At 38.6% G+C, this 24,791-nt stretch overlaps 1 protein-coding gene across 4 annotated transcripts in view; it reads right to left on the bottom strand.

The window, feature by feature from the left end:
• The window catches only part of LOC129365332 (formin-like), a 54,081-nt gene extending 29,624 nt beyond the window's left edge, over positions 1-24,457 (bottom strand). For 3 of the 4 annotated variants that reach the window (XM_055038477.1, XM_055038476.1, XM_055038475.1), the window contains exons 1-7: positions 24,390-24,457; positions 21,472-23,119; positions 15,185-15,351; positions 10,924-11,041; positions 9,510-9,571; positions 6,736-7,460; positions 3,633-3,774 (exon numbers count right to left, since the gene is read on the bottom strand). In XM_055038477.1, coding sequence (XP_054894452.1) covers positions 3,633-3,774; positions 6,736-7,460; positions 9,510-9,571; positions 10,924-11,041; positions 15,185-15,351; positions 21,472-23,038 — 2,781 coding nt within the window. In that variant the 5' untranslated portion in view covers positions 23,039-23,119; positions 24,390-24,457. Of the gene's footprint in view, positions 1-3,632; positions 3,775-6,735; positions 7,461-9,509; positions 9,572-10,923; positions 11,042-11,144; positions 13,263-15,184; positions 15,352-21,471; positions 23,120-24,389 lie in introns of those variants that run through there. The other variant, XM_055038478.1, reaches the window with a different exon arrangement.
• Between the last annotated feature and the right edge of the window lie 334 nt (positions 24,458-24,791).

The raw sequence follows: 24,791 nt of genomic DNA on the forward strand, positions 1-24,791 counted from the left end.
GCTGTTTGTTTAAGGAGCTCAACCACATATAAACCTGATGCAGCTTTGATTTATGTGTGTATAGGACAGTGTGTTTACTGACACGCAGAAAAACCCAAAAGCAAGTTCAGCTTGGATAGTTTTTTTCATCTTTATCCATCTCTCCCGAATTCCTCATCCTTAAAGAATGCACAGACATGCTTTTAGCAACCCATCTTTCAAATAGGTGCCCCGTTTTTATTTTTCTTCCACTGAGGAAGCCATGTGCGTGCAATTACACCCCAGGTCCAGTTCGGTCCAGTCTGTTCTGGCGGGAGAGGTCTCCTCCATGTCACCCCCCTGGCTTTGATATGCTAATTAACAGAGGGTGAATGGCTCCAGAGTAAACAACAGCTTGGATTTTTTTTCTTCTTTTTTAAATGGCACATATGATAAACATTAACTCACACACACGTAAGCATCGACCGTATCCCCCTGTTTTCCACTTTTTGGCATGTGCAGTTGTTAGAAATTGGGGAAGTGGCTCATATGCATAATGCACACACACATTCCGATCCCCAACCACTCATCGCCTCTCGCTGTTTCAGAGCCCCAGGCTGTGGTGTTTGCATGATCTGGCAACACTTTCTGATCAACTGCATAATAGTTTGTGAGGAAGTGCTGTCATCACGCACACAAACCCAAATACCTGCACTAAAACATTTGCAGATTAATGCATATTCAAAAAACAATGCAGGAAAACTGACATAAAGGTGATCCAAAGCTCCTTTTGGACTCACAAAGACAGAATCACTGGCAGCATTTGACATTTAAGTTTGTGCAGACACAGACAAGTGGCAGGTAGTCTGTGTGTGAGTTGACTGGTATTGGTAGTCATTCAGAGGGATGTGGTTCACTGTCTGGTCAGATTCTGCAGAGTGAAAACTCTACCGTCCACGGTACTACAGCTGAAAGACAGATAAACCATTTGAGACACAGTCCAAGAAAATGACTGCTACAGTTTAGATTTTTTTTTTTAGGTTTTATTGGAAACATTCAATGGAATAAAAAGGTTACAGCAGCAATATTAGCTCTTAAAGTGTTTGTTATTAAATCAGCAAATGTGGATGAATTAAATTGTAAATGGTAAAATGTTATTTAAGTTATTTACCATTTCAATAATGTAAAGAATACCTTTTAACTGTTACAATTTTTGGAGGTGATTTAATATGAGTTCATGATCAACTAGTTTCTAAATGAAACCTTTACAAAAATATATAATGCACTCCCTTTATTATTAGCATCTCTGGTGAAATTTCAATTTATAAATTTTTTATTGCTTTAGTATAATGTCATACCTCAAGACTTTCTCGCTTATATAGAAAGTTTCTTGTCTTTTCCATTTTGAAGAATGACTAAAGGGAATGGGCCTGTCTGAATACCTTTTTCTTTTCTTTTCTTTTTTTTTTAAGAAAAGTTGGATTTCACGAGTCACTGAGACATTTCCAGACACAGATTAACTTAAAAAGTTAAGCATTAAAATAAAGCAGGGATGGCCAGCATTGTCAAGTATAAAACTTATTGATGATTTAATGAAAATGTTGTTCCCCTCCTGAATACAAAGGTTGGATTTTTACCTTGGTTCACACAAACTGTTCTCTCTGACAGTGTGAAGTTATATTTTCAGAACTTGGTCAAAGAAGAAGTTTTTGGGAAAAAAGTAAGTAACAGCTCTTATGTCTTCTTAAGGAAAAGCTTTTAAAGAGTTGTCGAGATAAATTAAACTAAAATAAATTAAAGAAATTAAAATATCAATTAAAAGGTGAGATTGAAAAACTGGAGATCAAATATCTATCATGAAACTCTGAACAGAGGATGTTTTTCTTTTTTATTGTGCTCTGTTTATTTCACAACATGCTAGCTGTTTTGAAACAGCGCTGTAGAAAAATTAATCTATTGAATATTAAAGCAATTTCATAGATTTGTTTGATCTCTAGGGATAATAAATAAGGATGATGCAATTTGCATAGAAAGAGGCCGAAAAAATAAATACATTGGTAAATAATAATATTCCCAGTACAAAAAATATGTGCAACCAAAACACTCTGCCATCTTGTAAAGTTTAGTTTTCTTGCATCTTTCCATAAACCATAAACTTTTTTTTTTTTGCTTAAATACCTATAGTATTTACCTCTGTTATAGTCACTCTCAGCTCAGAAGCAGCTAGATTTTAGTCTCTCTGTCGTCGACTCCCCCTCGATCCCTCAATGTTCCCAAGCTTTATGGAAGCTGTCATCATCAACAGTATAAACATGCAGGGTATCAAAGATCAAGTAACAAGTCTCTATTACTATGATGAGCTTTCCAGCAAGCTGAACTTCCAACTATGGCTTCATGGATTCTGTTTTCATCTTTAATCTTAGACTTGGACTACAATCACAGACACAGCGATTACTTTTAAAATCTAAAATGTAAAACAGGTTTATGAAATAAAATGTTTAAACACGGATAACCTGGCTAGTGTGCCGCGAAAGTTCTTTTCAACAATAAACAAAGCTGGGGTTTATTCTTGAATGACATAAATTGGTGTCAACAGTTTCCATAAAAGTGGTTATAACTCCACAAAGCTGACGTAAACCAGGAGAGGAGACAGTTGTCTGAGTTGGATCAAATGTGAACAGTTTGAGTGACCAGACTGGATGGAGAGACACACAAACACACACATTGGCTGGAGCAAAGTGGAGCCTTCACAAATTGATCAGAATAGGGGATGTGTATGGATTTAGAGGGCCAGTCTGGGTCAGCAACTGATTTTTAACTGCTTGGACGCCAACAGAGAGGACCATATGGCAGAAAGGACGCTGACACAGAGCTGGCTCTAGGAGTAGTGCAGAGTTGCATCGTTGAACAAGACACCAAGATCAAGGATCGATCCAGCAAACATGCATCTCTCTTGGTTTTTCCTGACTTACTATGCTTTCACTTAAGGTTACACAAGTGGAATTAGAATAAGAAAACCTCTCTCTACTATTGCCTTTGCATCATGACCAGCTGGTCCAAAGCAAGACTAGGCAACTACATGAGGCAGTTTTCAGGCAAAAACTGCCTCCAAACTAATGAATTGCTGCTTTGCAAAAAATATTCTAAAGCCTTTCTATATTCTTTCACTGCACAGTCATATAACGCAATATTTTATGTAATTTTATGTGAACAATCAAAACAAAGAATAGGTGTGAATAGGAAAAAGGAAACAGCTTCATGGTTTTCAAATATTTTTACAATTAAAAATCTAAAAAGCTTAGCATGCAATTGTGATCACCCTATTTTACTTTAAAATATCTAACTACAACCAGTCACCTTCAGAGGACACCTAATGTATTATAGAGTCAAACTGCAAAACATGGCCTATAATCTAAACAAATTGAGGTTATTTTTCAAGGATATTAACTTCAATGTCAGAATGACTCAGTCAAAGTGAGCCTACATCTAAATGAGAATCAGTTGCAATAATTCGCTCACTATGACCTTAAGCAGTCAGTTTCGAGATGTACAAACGAGGCTAAAGGCTGAAATGAGAAAAAACATGACAAAATACTTTTGAAAAGCACTAAACATTAGAGGGCTTAATGACAACAGATGAAAAAAGAGCACAGGAGTTGTGGAACAGAACGTACCTTCTTGGCTTTGGTTTTCTTTTCATAGGTGTCTGACAAGGGCTTCTTCTTCTGCTTGACTGTGGTCTTGGAGAAAAGATCCTCAAACTCGTTAGTGTTGACGATGTCAGGCTCTTTTAGAGAACCCCAGAGTGTGTTGTTGCTATTTTTTAAAACAAATAAGACATCAAATGTTAAGTTACAAGGTGCAAAACATTTAAACACAGCAGCTGTGATGGCAGGCAAAAAGGTTACTTGAGTTTAACAAAATTGTGGAAACTCATTTAATGTTTATTTGACCTGTTTTCCATTTTCCATTTCGCAGGCCGACAAAAACTTGGCAGGAGTTCCTGCAATCTCCACTTTCAAAAGAGATGTTTATGAGCTAGGTGATAAAAATAACAAACGTTTCAGGCACACTTGTTTCTGTATTATGGGATCATTCCCACAAGGACAAAAAAAAATTGGGAGAAAAACTTTCTGTTTTTGGAAGTTGCTGAGTTACAAGGGAAGGAAAGAAACAAACAGACAGAAACAAAAGGTGGTTAAAGTCAAGAAGATGTTCAGTGTGTTGTTCTTGCAAACACATCTTTGCTCACATCTGGCTTTGTTTTTCTCCACAAAGTCTGACATCAACAGCCCAATCAACAGCTTTGAAATTAAATGAGCCTATTCTAAACAAAGAGCTTGGAATGTTGATGCTCATAATTTTCTACTATCTTCTCACACATTGCTGTTCCTCTTAAAGGTCATTATGGCTCATCTGTCAAGTCATATTTAGAGAGTGAAAGTAAATCTGGAAACAAGGCATTAACACAAGGGTTATCAGAGTTTAAACTGCAAAAAACATTAAAAATAATGTGTCTCTTGGTTTCTTTGAGTAAAAGAAAAATTTAGCAAAAGGGTTTCTGATGTTATGTTTGTGTGTTGGTTTTGTTCTCCATTCTGTACTTGCATAAATAAAGTAACTGTAAACTCTGAAGCAAAGTAGACTGATAAAAAAAACTGCATCCAAGTCCCAAATAAGACCTTCATGCACTATAATTTGTAAATGCATTTAACAGTGGCTCTTAAGAGTAAACACTCCTGTTGAAAGTCCTGGTTTTAGAACTATTACATTTTGTATTTTGTGACCAATGTCCTAGATAATGTAACTACAAGCTTATTAAGGGAAAGATAAACAAAAAAATAAATAAACAGCGAGTGAAACAAGTGGTGACAAAGTGAGCAGAATCTTAAACTGATATCATGGTGAAACACTGTAAGTTTTAATTGCAGCATTCAACATTCTAGTAGAGTCAAGTAAGTTCAAGTTTGCTTCCTTCAAAATATAGCGCATTCTTTCACAAGGTTATTGGAAGTTTTACACAGGCCTGGAAGTTTTCTTTGGAAGAAACACTTCTGTCTTGGAACTCTATTCCTTAGGACAAACAAATGGAGAATTTAGGAGATGTAGAACACTACCAGTCCTTCTTGGAAAGTCCTACAGCTCCTGCAGAGTTTCTGTCGGCCTCTTGGCAGCCACCTTGAACAGCTTCTCGTTTGTGTTTTAAACCATTTTGGAAAATTGTCTTTTCTGAAATTATTGATGAATGTCTAAACTGTGCCATGGTATATATACTAATACAAAAATAGTATGTAATGTTCCTTGCATTTTTGAAATTTAAGTTATTTTACTTCAACTGTGAAGCTTGTTACTGATTGCAAGAAATTAGATCAAAAATAAAAATCAAGATAATAAAGGTACAGTTTAAAAAAACGGTTAAAGTTCAATAGTGTGTAAAAAACATCTTTGTACATTTTCCAATTACCAATGGAATGGCCTTATTCTTACAGCAATGCAGCCTTTCTTACAATAGCTGAGCAGCTTTTGCATTTATCCAAATGTATTTTTAAGGATCCATCTCTATCAATGAGCTCCAAAGTTGGAAATGGTTTTATGGCAAATCATCTTTGATTTGTGTTTAAATCAAAGATTATTTAAATACTAAAATCTGACTATTTCTGATTCATTAGCCTTATTGTATTTAATGGGAGGTGTAAACTCAAGAAGAATCAATGCTTAAAGTGAATCAAGGAGTGTTCCTACAAATTAGGGTGAGCACCCTCACAAAAGCAGGTTGCTGCAGTTTTTTTTCCCTCATGGGTAAATGTTCTTCTTTCTTAGCTGAATTGTATAAAAATGTGTGACAATTTAAAACTGAAACAAAGCTTTGCTCATGTTTCTCACTAGAAAAGTCTGTCTTGCAAACTGCCAACTGTTTAGACATTGCTTCTTCCTTATACCGAAGACCCTCACACTATTAACTGACCTAATCCAGCTGTAGTTAAACACCTGACCCATTTAATGCTCCTTAACTTGTCTTTTTACAGTTTGATTTATAGCCCACATGAATCTGTTGTTGGGCAACAAGCAGCCCTCTGACACAGCTGAGGACCTGCGAGAGAACCACAGTTCAGCTTTCCCCCACTAATCCAACCGTGGAAATACAAGGCCATAAACCATGAAGACAGGAACACTCAGGCACCAATCACAGTGACTGCAAATGGTTTCAATGACCCAATTAACTGTTACTGAGTATCTCAACAGAACCCTTAAATGCAGGAGCGTGGAGGAACAACTATATCTCTGAATGCTGAAGCCTTTTTTATGTAACCCATTAAAACTGACCAGAATATCTGAGCCACCATGCGCAGGACAAAGCTGATATCTGCAATCAAATCTGGTCTTGCCACAGGTCATCATTTGGATTTAGGTCAGAACCATGAATGTTCTGTGATTTCAAACATTCCTTTATAGCTCTAGCATCTTGATGGATGGTGGACCTCTGCTGGAATTTGTTTACCAATTACGTAACTTTAGAAAGATTTTTATTTAAGGGTATTTGGGTAAAATTGACATTTGCAGCCCATTTTCCTTCCACTTTACACCTATGCACTATTTGTCTTTGTTCAGTCATGCAAAGTCATCACATACACTGAGGTTTTAATTTGACCAAATGTGGGAAATGTTCAAGGATGAAATGAGTGCTACAGGGCAGTGTACAACATGGTGTTTATGCTGCTTTTGAATACATTTGTAAAAAAAAAGAAAAAAAGAGAAGAAGTCAGTAAATTTACATACGTGTTTTCCTGTATTTGAATCCTGGTCCAATACAAAGGCTTCATGGGACACGCAGGCTCAATGGCAGGTTTTCTTGGGGCAGCCTCAACTTTCAGGCCAAACCCCCCCATTGAGGGAGGAGGTGGAGGTCCGCAGCCTGGAGGAGGTGGAGGGGGAGGTGGACCACTTCCAGGTATGCCAGGTGGGGGAGGAGGAGGAGGAGGGGGAGGTGGACCACCCCCTGGCGGAGGAGGTGGTGGAGGCGGTGGAGGTGGCCCTCCAGTGTGGCCTGGCAAGGGGGGAGGAGGTGGTGGTGGTGGTATTGGCAAGCCTGGAAGAGGCGGTGGAGGAGGGGGAGGTGGTGGTCCTGAAAGGTTCTGTGGCAGAGCTGGAGGGGGAGGTGGAGGTCCAGAAGGTTCAAGTCCTGCTTCGGCTTTGACATTTAGTCCGACTGAGTCCAAGTTGAGTTTTTTACGCAGGTGCTGGTTGGGGCTTTGAACGGGTCCTCCTTCACCCCCCTCTGGGCTCTTAATGAAGGTCTCCCTGTCAGTCTGGATCCCCACAGTGCGACTGGTCTTAGGAGTCAACTCTTCTGAGTTGGATACAGCCACATCGCAGACAGGACTATAATCCTGGCCTGCACTGAGCATCTTTTCCTTCCGTAGCTTAGCAAGGGCTCCCTCCAGCTGTGATATTGAGACAGCATGCTCACCTCGAAGTTGGAAAATTTTAAGCTCAAAGTCGGCCTGTAAAAGCAGAGAGCCAGGCATAAAACAATTACAGAGTGGTTCAAACTGCAGTTATCATGTACTAAAATTGTATCAAGGAGCAGACAGTGTTCAGAACTTAGACTACAGTGTATAATTACTCTAAAAAGAGCCCTTGAAAAGATTAATCTTTGACTGAACAATAACAATGATGTAATCATAAACTTTCCCCAGCTAAATGTTTTTCTGTTCTTACAATAACTTCTGAGTCGAGAGAAATCTAGCAACTCCAGTTTTTCATTTTGCATGTCAAACAATGAAAGACATACCCGCTACACCACAGCAATGATTTCAAAGAAAAAAGGCTTGGTAATAAATTTCAGCATGTTCTTCTTGTCACCTTAGAATTAAGTGTGTTCACACCCTCTGTTGTGAGTTCACTGGAGAACACACCTTTCTACAAACGCTTTAACTCTAAGAAGAAACTTGACAGTAAAATAAAACCTTCCAGCAAACTGACGAATAAACCAAATGTTAGGTCTGACTTTTTGGGGCAATGTCCCTTATAGCAATTTATTAACAAAACTAATTTAAAAAGATGGCAGAACCTCGTTTAAGTTGGCAAAATGGGAACACAGTGTTCAGGTGTTTCCATTTTACAGCCCTAAACACTTGTCTAATTACTTCTAACATTTTTAAGAGGATTTAGAGAAAACTGTGTAACCAGAAAGAAAAGAGAACTTCATAAAAGATCAGCAACTCCATGATAATAAATTACACATCCTTATGCATAAAATGGCCCAGGTTTTGGTAAAGGTTTTTCCTTTGTTTTTTCAATCAAGACTGCCAACGATAAAATTTCTCCAAAACCATACATTCATCTGAATTTGTATTAAGTTTAAAGTATCTTGATGGGTCAATTAATGATTATTTGCACAATCATTAAAAAGTCTTTGAAGACATTTGGAGAAAACTTAATTTCCAAGCCACCCTAAACATTTTTTTTTTTTAATGGGCTGAATGTATTAACATTTTATGCTCCCTTAGCGCCATCTTGTGGTCAAAGGGATGAGCTGCAAAAAATCTGCAGCAAACTAATTCTTCTGTTCACAATAAAATGTATGTTTAGTTATGTGTTGTATATGTATGCAACTTAATCTTGACGATTTAGGTAATAAAAAAAATGTAAATATAATCTTTCCATATTAGTCTTATATAAATGAAAATTACACAAAACCAATATGAACCATTATGAACAGTTGCTCAGTGTCTTCGTTTTAGATGAAAGCAGATTTACTTGGAATTCACGATGCCAGAGTGGAGAGGCAAAAGTGGTTTTCGGGCCAGTGAGAAGTTCCGTGAATTTGGAGTACCATTTTATCTGCCAGTGATTACCTAACGTGTGTTTTCTGTTTTTAAGGTCAAGTGGCCTTTATCTGAGAGTGGTCAGGCAGGATAGTAAATAATGAGAGAGGGGGGAGACATGTGGCAAAGGTCATCAGGTCGGTATTCGAACCTGTGACAGCTGCCTTAAGGACTAAGGCTCCATACAAAGGTTGTGCTTTACCCTGGTGCACCACAGCACCCCCTACTGTGTGTTTTCAAGTCCACAGTCAATGCAGCCATCTATCAGAAAATCCTGCAGCAGTTCATGCTTCCTTCTGCTGACAAGCTTCATGGACTTTGCATCTTCCCACACTGCCAAGTCTAACAGTACCTAGTTAAATGTCCATGGTACTACTATACTTGATTGGTGAGCAAACGCACCTGATCTAAATACAATGAAAGGACTAACACTAGACCCCAAAGCAGACGAGCTGTCAAAGTGACTGGGTCTTCCCAACACCTTAACACCACAACAGTGATGCGGTAAGAGATGGAAAGAAACCAACTAAGTATTGACTGCACATATTCTGCAGTACATAGACATTTCATCAAAATAAACTGAAATAAACTGTGCATAATGTATCTTTAAGAATTATGCATTTTACTCTCTGAATTTTAAAACTGACACTGTTTCTGCAGTCAAAATTGTCCATGGTTCTTGATAGATTTTTTTAGTGCACATCAGTAACTATGTCAACTTACATGCATCCTCTCCAGATCCTCCTTGCACTCTCTTTTCAGCTGCAAGAGAGCAGCCTGGTGCTCTAAAATCAGACAAGGACAAAAAAAAAATCCAATCAAACACAAGCACACTCTGGTGGCCACATCTATGCAAAGGGAGAATGTCTGTTTGATGTTTCTAATAACAAATCAATAATTTTTCCTTTTGGTTTCATTATAGTAGTTGTGTTTACAAATTGTATGGTAATGTATTAAGCCACCACACACACAAGAATGATATTCAATGAAGACAATAGAGACAACAGATGGGTAGATTACTGTCAGCAGAGATTTAAACAATTCAACCAACCAACTGTAAAGAGCACTTTACAGCTGTTTGGTTGTATTCATGTATTTATGGTGTCTCGGAAATCTGAGAACTCAGATTTTCTGAATTATCAGCTGGAAATTAAAGGAAGTACTTTCCAACATTGCTAGAAGTCATAATTAGACCATGGGAAGTTTAGATTCAAATAGTGCTGCAGAATACCTTTTTGTTAACATCTTCCTTTTATGTTTGAATGGATAGAATGGAAAGAAATACATTATGTATCAAATATATACATGCAATGTAAAAATCCCAATTTGTAACAATTTACAAAAAAGTTCATCCTCTTCATGTGTATATCTTCTATGAAGCAGCGTATGACAATGGGTCATTGATCATATCTATATATTAGTATTTATCTGCACGATAACGTGGTGTGTAAACGTTGCAGTCAGGAGGCAAATAATTGATGATTCATTAATAAATAACCAAGCTCAAGTGCTATTTTTATCTACATGGAGCAGTCTCGATTTAAAACTTTCACATATACAATTTTGAAAACAGACTACAACTACACGCATGTGACTACAACTCACATTAGTTCTACTCTTCTGAAATATCAGGACCACAGAGAACACCAAGCAGCAATTGGGCCACTGTGGTCTGTTTCAAATCAACCAATGCTCATAGTCCAAAAGCAAACGTTTTACTGTGTAATTGAATCTGCTGTGTGTGCTTTTAACCTATTTGGCCAAAGAAACAGATTCCACCACCATTCAAATAGGCTCCATTGTTGTATCCTGTAGCAGCGACCACAGAAATGGCACTGTTAAAGCAAAAACAACCTCAGTGTTATCTGTAATGTATTTTTAATGTTTTGAGCCTCTTTACAAGCTTTCTATGACTTGCCAAAGACATTTAAAGTGCTCAAGGATTAGAGAATGATGGCTACATTTTCCGTTAAAGTGTTTTGCTCTTAGGAATGCTGTACTGGATGGTATCCCTAAAACCAATTAGTAAGAGGTGTGTCCATGTTAGAGCTTAATGTCATGGCCCACTGTCAGCATTCTTAATCTCAAAAGCAAACAAAAGCAGTGTTGCCTAACTCTGCAATCCTTAAGGTCTTACCTGCCTCTGTGTACTTCAGCCCAACCTTCTCTTCCTCATCTTTGGGTTTAGGCGGAGGCCACACAGCTTGCAGACGACCTGGAGTCCGGTCTTCACTGTCTGTGGGAGAGACCTCTGTCTGTATAGAAAAAAAATACAAGCAGGCCCTGATAAAGCTGTTCTGAAGACCAAGACAGAAAAACAATTGTTAAAAAGTGAAGTTAAATACAATGAGGACATACGGTAGTCTCTGTAGAAACTGTAACGTCTTTTCCAGGACTTTTGGAGGTTCTCTCAAAAATCAACCGCAGATTTTCTTTATCATTTCTTAATTTTTTTTTCACTGCACCAAGATCAATATCTTCAACTTTTTCTTTTTTGACACTTTTAGGACCAAAGACGTTTTTGAAAGTTTCATAAGCCAGGTCTGAGGTCTTCTTTTTCTCTGATGGCGACTTTAAAGTTTCTACTCCGGTTCTGTTTGCCTCCCCAGCAACCTCCTCTTCTTCTCCAGTTTCCAAATGTTTTTTGCCCTCCAAATTCCCCTCCTTTCCATCATTAGACTTTTTGCTGTCATCATGACTGTCTAATTTGAGTCGCTGAGAAAGCTGTCCCAATGTGTTACTTTTCGACGTTGCCAGTGATTTGGGCTCAGTGGGCTTTTTCACACCAGAGGACATCTTCTGTTCAGGGAAAAGCTTGGCTTTGTTTACAGTCTTCTTGAGGCTGAGCAAGGCCAGATCAGCATCCTTCTCCCTTTGCTTGATCTCTGACACCACCTCCCTGTCATCCCCCACTGCTCCTTTCTTTAGTACCCGCAAACCACTGAACAGAGCTGGCATCTGAAAGGAAGGTGGTGAGGACAGTGCTGTACCCTTGGATTGGGTGGAAGTAGATGAAACTGGTGAGGCAGCACTTGATTGCGGCGTCTTTGAATCCAGTGTCTGATGTGGAGATGAGCTGACAGATGGCTGGCTTTTACCTGTAGAGTCTGATGGTATTTTAGTCCCTGAAAGAGTCAGGCCAACAGTCTCTTGTTGCTCCTCTGGTTTGGATGATGACTGGATTACTTTTTCAGGAATCTGATTAGGTTGTGGCTCCTCAGCTTCTTTTATGTTTTCTGTAAGTTTTTTTGGAGAGACCCTATCCTTTCCATAAGAGGATACTTCTAATAGTTTATTGCTAGAAATTACAGGAACAGACTGAGAACAATCTATGCTGTCATACTCTTCATCAACTGATGCTGCCGCTGAATCCAATTTAGGACTATCCTCAGTAGATTCTCCAATAACGGACACTGCAGTATGGCTATTCTTAGTACTATCTCCATCTTCCTGCTTGGACACTGATGATATCTTCGCTGGGCTAGATCTACCTCTGCGACCAAACTTACTAGAATATAAAATGGCTTCTACGGCTGACCTTTCTCGAAAACCGTGTGTTCTAAAAACAGGTATTTGTCGCTCATCTTCCACAACATTTTTACCTTCAGATAAGGGAGCTTTCTCAGAAAAACCTATACTGCTTTTTGGCTTCTCATCATCCTCATTTTCTGTGTCGCTATGTGTTTCCACCCTTGTGACTTGAACGAGTTCAGACTCATTTGAGTCTTTTTGGGGTCCTTTCGCTTGTTCACAAGTAGTTTTTATGGGTGATTTAGCCTCTTCAAGTGCTCCTTCACTGTTAGTTTGAGAATCTTCTACTACTTCAGCTCCACTATCTGGCAACTCTTTGAAAGATGTCAAAACAGGCACTGGAGAATCCAAAGAAGCAGCATGATCCCGTATAAATAAATTGTTGAAAACATTCAAAATGGAACTAGTAGGCTGCTTCCCTTCTTCATCCAAGCTACTATGTTTATTCTCCATTTGTACTTTCTATAAGTTGTCGTCTCTTAAAAAGATTTATCCTTCCACCTGTATTTATTCAAGCTGCCACACTTTCACTTCTAATGGTTTCAGGAAACAAACGGCCTTTGTATGGATAAACCTCTTACACTTCTCTAATCTTATCCTGGAAGAAGGTTTAATGACACCTTTACAGGTCAGTACAGCTGCTTTTCGTAATATCGTATGAAGACAAATCCTTGCTGTGTGTTGTCAGCAGTACAGTTAACTTTCCTCCAGCAGCAGATTCCCATGACACATCCAGTGAAGTAAAGCTGTTCAACGGCTGGAAACCTTTCTCGCTCACATATGCCCGGTATGGTTGGAGAACAGAGTCCACCTGTCTTGAAACAGAAGCATTCCCCACTCTTAGGAAGCGATATATTCCATAATGTTGCAAGATGTACTTCCTTGTGTGCCAGTGTGGAGTCCCGGTGCTTCTATTTTAAGTCTGTCTCAGTTTACAGTCAAACTTTTTGTGCCACTGTGTGAGAAAAATTCTCACGTTGGGAACAAAAAGAAATTTTACTGGTCTATCCAGTCTGGGAACACCTCTTTTTAAACCCCTCCCTTCCTGGGAGGGATTCTGCATACTCATGCACAACAGGTGTCTTGTTACCTTTACTTCCTTGAGGCAAACAGAGCAGGCGCGGAAGCACGTATCAGCCTGTGGTCAGGTAGAGAGGTGTAGGTTTCTGTAAAGTAGCATTGCACTTTATAGTGGGGCGCTTGTACAACACTTGTACCTGTGGCAGCAGGCTGTGCCAGCCTGCTGGCCACAGCCAGCTCAAGCTAATATGCTAAAATGTGATTATAAAACTCAAGTGCTGAACACAGATGAAAACATAACACAAGCTTTCTCACCTACCTTCACATTTAGAGTGAACCTGCTATCCATACTGACATCATTCAGAAGATTAACACAATTTAGCTGTGACAAAATTGCTTTTAAGAACCTTTAAAGAACTGAAAAGCTAGCACTAACTGCAGTAAGAATGCTAGCTGAAATATATTTAAAAAAGAAAAGTAGAAAAAAATGTGAATGTAGTGATGTTTTTAAATAATTTCCTTAGCTTATGCTTACTTTAAATCATTACTTTCATTATGAAAGGAATGTTTAATGGAAAATGTCACAATGTGCTGAAAGTTTTAAATGTCACAAAGTGCTAAAAACTTTGGTTGCCTTTAGCAACCAAAGCTCACTCTTCCTGAAAGCAACTGCCTGACTTAGCACATTCTCAGTGAGCTACATAATGGAACGTCATGCTTTAAGTTACGCTTTGGGGAGGTTTTTATGTTTTAAAAAACAATACAAAAATTAACATATCACCAATGAACAATGATATCCCAGCAAAAAACGCTTTATAGTGAAAACAACCCAAAAATATAGCAAATACTCTGTGGATTTACTTTTTCCACTAAATCCCTAGTAGCTGTTTTCCTCCTAATTAATTATATAATTTGAAAACTTCTTTTTCCCTTTACTCGTGCTATATTTGTGTAAGTTTAAAGTTTCTGTTTCTAATATATCCTCCAGGGGAATTTAGTATTTAAACAGATAGTCATGATAAATGTAAGAATTTAGAAAGGCATTTTATGTTTACTCAAGTTATCTTTAGCTCCATCTCTAATCGGACAAATAGTTTTCAGTAGATCTTGAAAGATAAACTGATATGAGACTCAAGAGGTCAAAAGTAATACTATTCATTTAAAAGCTCTAGACAGGTGTTGTCATCTCCTCTCTCCCCTTGAGCGTCCTTCTGTTGAAATATATGAGGATGTTTTTCATCATGCACTGCACTGGTATGTCAAGCAGCTGTGTTCGCAGTCAGGGCAGTTCAGGTGTCTGAGGGAAAACAATGCGTAGCCTTTCTAACAACACAAAAAATGTGCCCACATCCACACCCATATATTCTAATTCATCTGCTACACAAATGAGAGTCATCAGTTAGACAGCATGATGGAATTTGGACAGACGTAAATAGAAATGGAGACATTTTTATGAGACTCTTTAGGCAACTGTGATATGTATACAAAAATCCCAAAAGAGAGGGGGATCATCTGACTGGCCCAATTTAACCTTTGTAAAGTCCACAAGATAATTTACATTACATGTGAAATGTAATGACAACTCAAACCATAAGACAAACATAACAAATAAGGTCTCTAAAAACTGCTTAAAGTTAGGGGATAGTTTCTGTTTTGGCTAAAACTCACATTTCCAGATCCAAATTTTGGAATTGGATCTGTGTCCCAAGATTAGAATTTATGACTCCCTAATCCATTTGTAACAACTCATAATCAGTCCCCCAAATGCCTGAATGGAGACTAATCCTCTCTCACGAGGTGGAAGAACAGTCATGGGATTTTTACTGCTTGTGTTTGAGAACGTTTACCGTGCACTCCAGCTTGGGGTAGTAGGGCGTGTCCCCGATGAGGTCATCCTCTGGCGGTGTGATGCGAAGGAATTCGAGGTGGTTGGGGCGAGGCACGGAGGCGATAACCTCCTGAGGGTCATCGACATCCAGCAGCCAAATATCATCCTGTCGCAGGAAGGAATCTTCTACATAAATAAACAAACATTGTCAGGATATTAATGATAAAAAAGGCTGCATATAAATACACAAAGTTGATTTACTTTGTACCATTCTAACTCAAGCTGTTTTATTCTCCCACCCCTGTGTCACCAAAATGCAAATGCACAGACAGAAATAAAACATGTATCAAAATCTCAAGGCATTAATAAGCAGCAGAAATAATTAAATATCTAGTGCAACGCAAATGAGAGGAAAGAATTTAAATTCACTGTTTACACATTTGCAGCATGCTTAGTCCTAATTAACTCGACTTAGAATAGGAAAGACTGCCCCCTCCTGACTATGTAACGTGCACTACAATTCTGAAGAGAAAAAAGCTCTGCTTTTGCATTTTGAGAAGGAACTTCTCAAAAGTATGGTGCAGGAGCTGTAGAAGCCTACACAACCCTTAAAACACCTGCTTTTATTTTTTATATTCACGTTCTACAGAGTGAAATGTTTTAAAAGAATGAGCAAACATTATCAAACAGAAAGGTGGCAAAAAAGGAGAAAATGGCATGCTGAGAATCCGTAAGAATCTCAATGACCTAAGTTTCCTGCAGATGAAAGACAACACCTTTTCCAGCTCCCAGTTCAATAAAATGCAAATACATCTTCAATGCCCAATGCGATCAGTATCCCCAAAGAGATATGCAGCAATATGTGATTCAGAGATAAAATAAAACACTTGAAAATTCACTGCAGCACTCTAACATGCTCCTCCAGAGACAGCTGTGATGGGTTACAGCTACAGTATGTGGAGCTTTGACTGATGGGAGAAAAAACACCAGGATTAGATTAATAACTTTTCATTATCATAATGCTATGCAGCCCAGTCCTGCAGTGCAAACTGCTGACTGTAGCTTGGGATGGTTCCAGATGCAGTGTTAAGCCCAATATGGGCCAAATGGAGACATTAAGGATCACAAACGGCTCTCTCCACATTTTCTAGCTCTTGTAGTGGACTTATGGTCATGGCTGTATCCACCTGCTACATACGCAAACACAATTAAATTTATGCTTTTGCTGTATTCTGTAATATGTGTCTGTGTTTTAGCTCATGGCCAGCAAAACAATATCCTAATTAAATACTTGGGTAATGCACACTGCCACCAACTGGTCAAGTAGACAGATAATATTCATAAGTCCTCACACTTTAACACACTGTGCATTAAAATAAGACAACACCAATATGCATTGACTGTATGTTGACAGCTACATTATTATGGTGTAGTTTAATCTTAAAGTTTACCAAAATAAAATATTATGATAAAACAGTTGCTCAATTGTGCAGACGTGCACATATGTGCAAAAGGCCTGTTTGCACAATCTACAACTGATCTGAAAGTAAAATAGCAAACAATAACTACATGTACTCATAGAATGAGTGGAAACAAAGACAAAATGTATTTTTCTGAGAAGATAAGAGAATATCTGTATGAGCCAGATTATTATCCATGTGGAAAAACTAACAGACTAAATCAGCTACAAGAAACCTTCACTAGTTCACTAGCTCCACTTTATAGTGGACATACTGACACTACATGAAAGACCCACAAAAGCTATTAATTACCCTGATTCTTTTTGATATTAGTAAAGTAGAGTCAAGTGCAGGTTAGACAAGACAGAAATAACAAACATATATGCAATTTAAAGAAAAGAAAAGCATACATTAGCTCAGATTCTTATCAATGACTCTCATCAAAGCAACCAAATGTCCTTCATGTATCCTGTATTTTACTCTATACAGTGTATAAATCTCACCACTCGAAAGCAGAGAACTGGGCCAAGTGGCACTGAGTACATTTGGCAGCCTCTACCCACTTCCAGCACTTTAAGCTGGAATGGAGAAGCATTGACTTTAAATATAAATCATGAACAATGGCGGGATCTATAAAGTGTTGTGCATCTGCAATATTTTTCTGTTTTTTCATGGGCTTCCTGGCTATTCACCACTTCAGTGTTGAATGATTAATTGAATTGATTGCCTGTCATGGTTAAGGTTCAAGGAAAGGCGGCTGCAGGTGAACACTCAAGGATCTGCATCACCCTGCCCGACAGCATAAGCAGAAAGCAGCCCAAAATGAAGCTGACCTGAGCTGTCATCAAGATTCAGCTTTCAAGTCTGATTAGACGCACAGCCTGAAGGCAAAAGAATGCTTTATTTTGTTTCACTTTACTGGTCATGACTTAGGAGATAAGGAATTTCTTTTTTTGTTTGTTTTTTTCTTCGCTTACTGCGAAGAAAAAAACAAAAAACTATGGGACGCCACATAACTGAAATTTTCCAGGGAGAAAGTTATTCACTGAGGAAAGAAGTTTAACGTTATAAGAAAAACGACCTTTGTGCCTTTTTTTCTGTTTGCAACAAAATACACTCTTGTGCTGTGTTTTGGTATAATGAACTACAAAATTGTAATTGAGCAGGGGTTTGTCTTCAGTGTTGGTAACAATGTTTCTTTAGTGTGCACTAGAAGGGCGAGTTCATGGGAACATTGCAGATAATCTCATTAAGGCATTGGTTGCCATATGTCAGATAATAATAAACAAAGACTTGAGGAAGAGAAATGTTGAGAAAGGATGTAAGTAATGTTGCATTCAACAGACACTGTTAACCCTGGGAATATCTGAAAAATAATGATTTAAGTATGTTTATCAACTTCAAAACTGCACATACTTACATACCTTAAAAGCTATGTACTTTTCTTTTTTATATCAAATCTCAATCGAGCCATAGTGATGCTACTTTTGACATTCTTTGTGTTGAGGTTGGTCAATTATTATATGTAAATTAGGTGTGACTTCCTCTTTTTTGATTAACCAGATTGTTTTGATAAATCTCACAAGCCATACATGTTTCATTACTGCCTGGCCTTAGGCAACTGGTAGTCCGATAGACTTTTTCATCTGGGGACCAAAATTGTAATATTTCTTACATTTTCAGCTGCTGTGGTTCGCTTTCACACCGCATAGTGTCAAATGATCGAGCCCTTCAAAAAATCTGTTCCCCCCTCGCCAATGGTAGCGCTTAGCCAAGAACTACTGAAGAAAACAACACAAGGAGTTCTGAAGAAGACACTGAGCAAATGTATCTTCTTTACTAAAGGTAAGCAAAACTAGAGTGGCATCAAATTATAGTTGCTTTTCATTTGTGATTTCTTTTTTGTCTTTAGCAAAAGACCACAATGCATTTCTCTTGCTAGTTATGCTAACTTCTTACCCTTTTCTGTGTTCTGTTAGTTAGGACAGAATATTTAAGATATACTATCTGACAAGAGTATTAAATGTGAAATTATCATTAGCATTATATATGATATTATGATATGTGTTGTTCTATTGTCAAAGAAAGGGGAAAATGCATATGCATTTAAACTAGTGCAGAATTAGTATGACTTATCTGAGTCTTCTGGATGCATAATATAAAGATGTCCATCTTTTACAATACAGGCTGAGGCGTACAATCATTAACACATGAAATAAAATAAATAATTACCTTTTTTAAAATTCACTATTACTGCCTGCATAATTACACCCATTAATAAGCAGAGCTTCATTAGGGGAGCTCAGATTAAAGGCCTTGTAAGATAATTAATTCAACCTTTATGCACCTCAAAGGTCCAGGCTCCACACAGATCCACTTACCCTCTTTGCCTGATCTCTGATGTTCATTTATATGTGTTAACATCTGAAGTGTAATCAATAATGAAGCGTCACCACGGGAGTTTACAAAACAGCTAATGTCCAGCCAGAAAGATAATATATGTAAGATTAAAAGTTAAAGTTTTAACTGTTAGACTGCAAAGGATGTAGAATGAGGACAGCTTAGTGTAAGAAACAGCTTTGCTTCACAGTTACCATTATTACTTCAGCTTACTATATCATCATGGACCAAGCCAGTGACAGCACAATGCTCTGAGGATTCAATTCTTAAAACAGGCACACAGTGAGAGTTTAGGATAAGCATATCCACGCATTACAATGGTCCAGAATATGAGGCAATACATGTCAACAAAGGTTCACAGATTTGCAACTTTAATTGCAATTAAGGGTGGTCCTCCAAAATACTAACTTAGTGGCAATGAATTTAAATGCTCTTTGCAATGTAATTCTAATAAATAAAAATCTACACATCACATCTTTCCTTCTTTCTTCAGTCACATAAATCCCAATAAAATACACTTTATTTGGAGCGTGCTGTGGTGGCACAGGGGGTTAGCACACCCCACGTTTGGAGGCCTCAATCCTCGACGCGGACGTCGCGGGTTCGACTTCTGGTCCTGACGACCTTTGGCACATGTCTTCCCTCCTTCCTGTCTGCCTACTGTCGAAATTATAAGCCACTAGCGCCACAAAAACTCTTCGGAAAAAAAAAAAAAAAAAAAAAGAAATATATATATATATATATATATATATATATATATATATATATATATATATATATATTTTTTTTTTTTTTTTGTGTTTGTAATGTTACAAAATCTGAAAAGAAAATTATGTAAAACACACAACTTAACCAGCACTGATCCCAAAAAACAGATACAGTAGGTTCTGAAAAATGTTGTTCAATAAGCTACTGTTATTCTGAACTGATATTCTATAAACATAAAATTATTTGGGAAATGTAGCTCATCACTTAAAAAACGTACTCACACTTTCATTTTTAAATACTATGGAGCTGCCGTGCTACAACTTGCACTTCAAGAACTCTAATAGGGAAGTAAATAAATCAACAAATCAAAAAACGTTCAGTGCAAATGTGCAAAAGCCTTTTAGTTCAGCTTTTCCGAAACTTCAGCAAGACATCAAACCAAAATGCACACCCAAAACGAGATCAAAGACTTTTTTTGTATTTTAAAGACAAAAATACTGTATAAATGTATCTTGTGCAGTCTTGTGTGAATCTGCATGTTTCCATTTTTCTATCATGTTGCTGCTGGTACCATTTTCTGGTACCATTTTCCTCCAAGTTTGAGAGTCCTGACCTTGTGATGGGCCAATGACTTCCTTCTTGATCGTTCTTATATGAAGTTTAAATAACTAGTATGATGCTTAACCTATAAGTACTTTTTTTTAAAGAACACAGTAATTACTCTTAGAGATAATAGTTAAACCCATAAAGTATGGGCACCCCAAAGGTGCTGTATTGGTGTGTGATTAAAGTGAATGTGTTCTGAATTTAAATCCACATGGGAACATCACAGACTAATGTAAAAAGTACACAAATGTCAAGGAGCTCCAGAGACAAACCAGGAAAAACTTTTCCCAGAAAATGACAAAACGTCATTGTGGCTTTTGAAAGATTACATAAATAGAGTACATTGTGACCACTCAAATCCATTTATTATACAATTGTCAGATTTACATGCACCAAGATAGATTACAAAAGCATGAAAATAAGAAAAGCTCTAATCCTTTTTTTATGCAGCCTCTTCCAAAGCTTGATGGGTTTAATTTTTACCCCCCTTTGTTTCCAGTTACATAAATGAAATATGAGAGGGGAGGAGAGAGGAGGGAAAGCACATCCTCAGAATATCACTTTGGGAATGCTTGAGTTAAGTCTGTGCTCACGTGAACTCAGGTCAGGTCAAACTTGGTGTCAACACAGTCTTTGATCCAGGACACTCCTACTAATCTCTGCTCTCCCTGTAGCACTGAGGAAGTTATAATGGATCATCAACAAAATTGTTCTCAGGATCTGCTGCCCTGTTCTTGCTCTGCTGGAGAGTTTCTAATTTGTGGTCACATGTATAACCCAAAACCAGAGCAGTAAAAAACACCAACAAAGAGATCCTGCCTAACAGCTCTCATATTTTCCTGAAGCCAAACTAATAGAGTACAGCTTGAGTGACAAAGTGAATTTTTCTTTGAGAAAAATGAATTCAAGAACCATGTCAGACACAAAGACAAATTCAAACAATTGAATCTCTTTCAAGCCATCACTTTTTGTTCTTTGAATTCTAGCGACAGAACTGTGAGATGAAGGGCTCACGCTGACAAACACTTCATGCTGCACAGGTGATGAAAGCAATAACATCTCTATCCCCTTCCGAGCAGGGTGTCTGTACATGAAATGGTTTGTTCACTGTGTGATTTCTGAAAGAACTCACCTGTTGTTGTGGAGTTGCTGGAGGAGTTTCGCTTAGAGTTGATTGGCCGCCTGTTGAGGTCCAGGTCCAGACGGGTGACAGTCTGCTTGTTGCCATTCCTATCGATGACTTCAGTAAAGCTTTTAGGTTCATCGGTGTTGCTGGAGCTGTCTCGATAGGAGTCTTCATCCTTATCTGAAAGTAGGACAATGCGGTGGTTGAGCTGTGGACTCTGCTGCTTGGAAGACATGGGGGACAGCACAGGAGACATGCTTTGAAGGTTGTTGGAGGCCGGAAAAGATATGTTGAAGACTCCAGCGAGAGAAGGTGAAGACAGGCTCTTTGATTTGGATCTGACTGGCACTAAGGGCTCTGCAGTATGGGAAAGAGGCAGCCGTAACCCCTCAGGAAGTTTACCATTTTGTTTACTCACTTCAGGCCGGTAGTCTCCATTTTTTGTTCCCCACTCTCCACTCTCCTGTTTATTCCCACTGGTCCCAGGATGTTGCAAAGATCCGTTAGCATTTGCGTGGCTTACATGGTGAACTTTACCTTCCACGTCCTGTAATTTTGCAACTACCCTGATGCCTGTGTTTCTTTGGTTCATATCACTGTACAGCTGATGCTGACCAGATTTGTTGACAGTTAATCCATTAGCAGCTAACATCTCAACTGCAGAATCAAACCTTTTAATATGACGAAGGTTGCCCCCACTCTGTCGTCTGTTCAGGCCCTCTATCAGGCTGCAAGAGGATGATGCGTAGCCAAGTTCACCATCACATTCTGAGAAGTCATTACAGAAATCCATGACAGGGTCAAAGTTCTGGTTGTCCCCCGTGAAGTCCCAGTTTTCTTGAGCAGTTCGGAAAGGTTCCTCCACTGTAACGATGGGTTTACTGACTTGTCTAACATTAGAGCTATTTGGGGTGCTGTCAGACACATAGTCAGAAGCTTTTTCCTTTGGGATTTGCTCTGCTTGTAAAACTGCAGATGTGGATACTTTGTAGTCTGTTGGAAGTTCCACATGTGATTGTCGTTTTGCAGCTTTCTTTTTCACCTTAGTGTGTTGCAAATCATCTGGCTTGTCAAGCTTCTTGCCTCCCAGCCTCTTCACCTTTTTGCTCTTAGCTGCACTCTTCTTACTCTCAGACATCGGGCAGTTGCTGTCGCTGAGAACCCGACCTCCAAGCTGAACTTCCTGATCTTCCTCACACTCCTGGAATTTCATATCCTGGTTGCCCATCTTGACTTTTCTAGCACAATCCCGACACAGGGATAACAGATCCACCAGCAACTGGTGGTGCTCAGCCGCCAGCCAGCAGAACTCCGCGACTGCTTCTTTTGTTGCCTGCTGGGAGTTGAAAAATTTGCCTGAGGAGTCAGAAGACTGGCCTCTTTGTTTGGACACAGCCAGATTCTGCTTTCCCCAGTCATGGTCATTACCGCTGCTTGCTGAATGAGAGGTGCGGCTTTTGTATTTGAAGATGGGGGCCCGCCTCTTGGAAAAGTAGAGACTGATGTTGCTTAGCTCATAGATGGGTTCATAGAGAAGCAAGATGGTGTGTGTGCCCTCCATGATGGATGGCATGATAGTTATTTTAGTTACGTGAGGAGGCACTGAGTGCAGAGAAAAATCTCAGTCTAATCATCATCCTGGTCTGATATTGTCCTAGAAAAAGTAGCACACAGAAACAAATCAGAAAAACACATAAATTAAGAGAGAGCACAGCACATTTTTACCAAAAATGCCTCTAAGATAAGACATTACCTTACAGAGGTTGAACCTCTGTGTTCAGTTGTCTAAGAAGTCCTGGAGGCCAAAGAAGCAATAGCATTCTTTTGTGCGAGTCTAAATATATTTATGGGCTCTATCAGAAACTTCTCACAAAAATAATTAGTGAAATGGAGAAAAAATACTTACCACACAAAATACAAACATAAATATTAATAAATACATTAAAAATTGTAATTCTAATGAGAACATATGGAAAGGGTACTTTTTCAAGGTACTAGAAGTTGTGACTTAGCAATTTAGGATTAATGGTTATCTAAATTCCAAACTAATATAAAAATCCCTTCATTTTTTAAATATAATTTGTCAAAAATCTACTTGATCTAATATAGTTTGAAAACTAAAATATGTCCTTATACTCAGTCCTCTTATTTGCATATTTCTTGAGCTTTCAAAAATAATAGGAATCAAAAATAGTACAAAACAAATTCTCAATTTTAAGACTGTTTCGGATCATTGTAATTCACGTTACCATCCTGCAGGTAAAATAAAAAAATAAAAAAATAAAAACACCAGTGCGCTATTGAAGACCATCTTTAGTCGTCTCACAAACTGGGCCTTCCACACTTTCCTATGAAACTAATACTCAACACACCCCAACCCTGCCATTTTTCACCACTGTTTTTGAACGGTCTTCTGTCCTCAATGTCCACACTGTCAAGTTTCTATAAGCACATAAAACATTTCTGAACCGCAATTCATCAACATTTTACAAGCTGCAGCAGGCAGAGTCACGCAATGTGACGGGACATGCAAAGCTCCACGCTGAGATGCCTTCAAACATGTTTACAAGCACCACCTCACATTTATGCTGAAAATTGTACCCCCGTTCAAATGTTTATGCCATAACATAATCCCGTGGGCCACTGTCACCTTGCAGCAAACACGAATATTGGTCAGCATTAAAATGGCAGCATGAATGTTTACAATATCCTTCCAGATTGGGTGGATCTACAAAACACTACAGCTGAAATTGACGAGCATTACAGTAACTTTATTGCAATTTACCATGTATTACACAGAAACTGCGAATCCTCCTCTTATGACATAAGAGGCGTTCTATGTTTGAAGCTTAAAATGAAGCACAATCACCTGCAACTACAAAAGGTAAAACTACCACCAGGGTGAAACATAAACAGTTACTCACCCGGTTTGGTGGAAAGGCAGAAAATATTTCCTCACATTTCAGTTCTGCGGCCAGCCAATGCTCACCGCTCCTGCTCTGGACCTGCGTGCTGTGATCAGCAGAAGCTTTGACCAATAGCAAAGCGCCCCGCTGGCTCCTCGCTCTCTGGTTGGTTGGGTGTCGTTTAAGGGGTCAACCCACAGTTTGAGTCGGTGCAGCTGCAGCTTGCAGGTAGTCTACGACATGTGATGGGAGCCATTCGGTTCCAGTTGAACAAAAACAGAAAGATCGGTTGCACTTAGCTGTTGCAACTATCGCATAAATGTCAGCGTTTCCATACGCCAAAATCACAATCGTCCAGACCAACTGAAATAATAAATCCACATTTTGCTAAACTGCTGATGTGTCACCATGTATTGTGCA

Source organism: Poeciliopsis prolifica, unplaced genomic scaffold, assembly GCF_027474105.1.
Source record: "Poeciliopsis prolifica strain line A6 unplaced genomic scaffold, Auburn_PproV2 SCAFFOLD013, whole genome shotgun sequence".
NCBI lineage: Eukaryota > Metazoa > Chordata > Actinopteri > Cyprinodontiformes > Poeciliidae > Poeciliopsis > Poeciliopsis prolifica.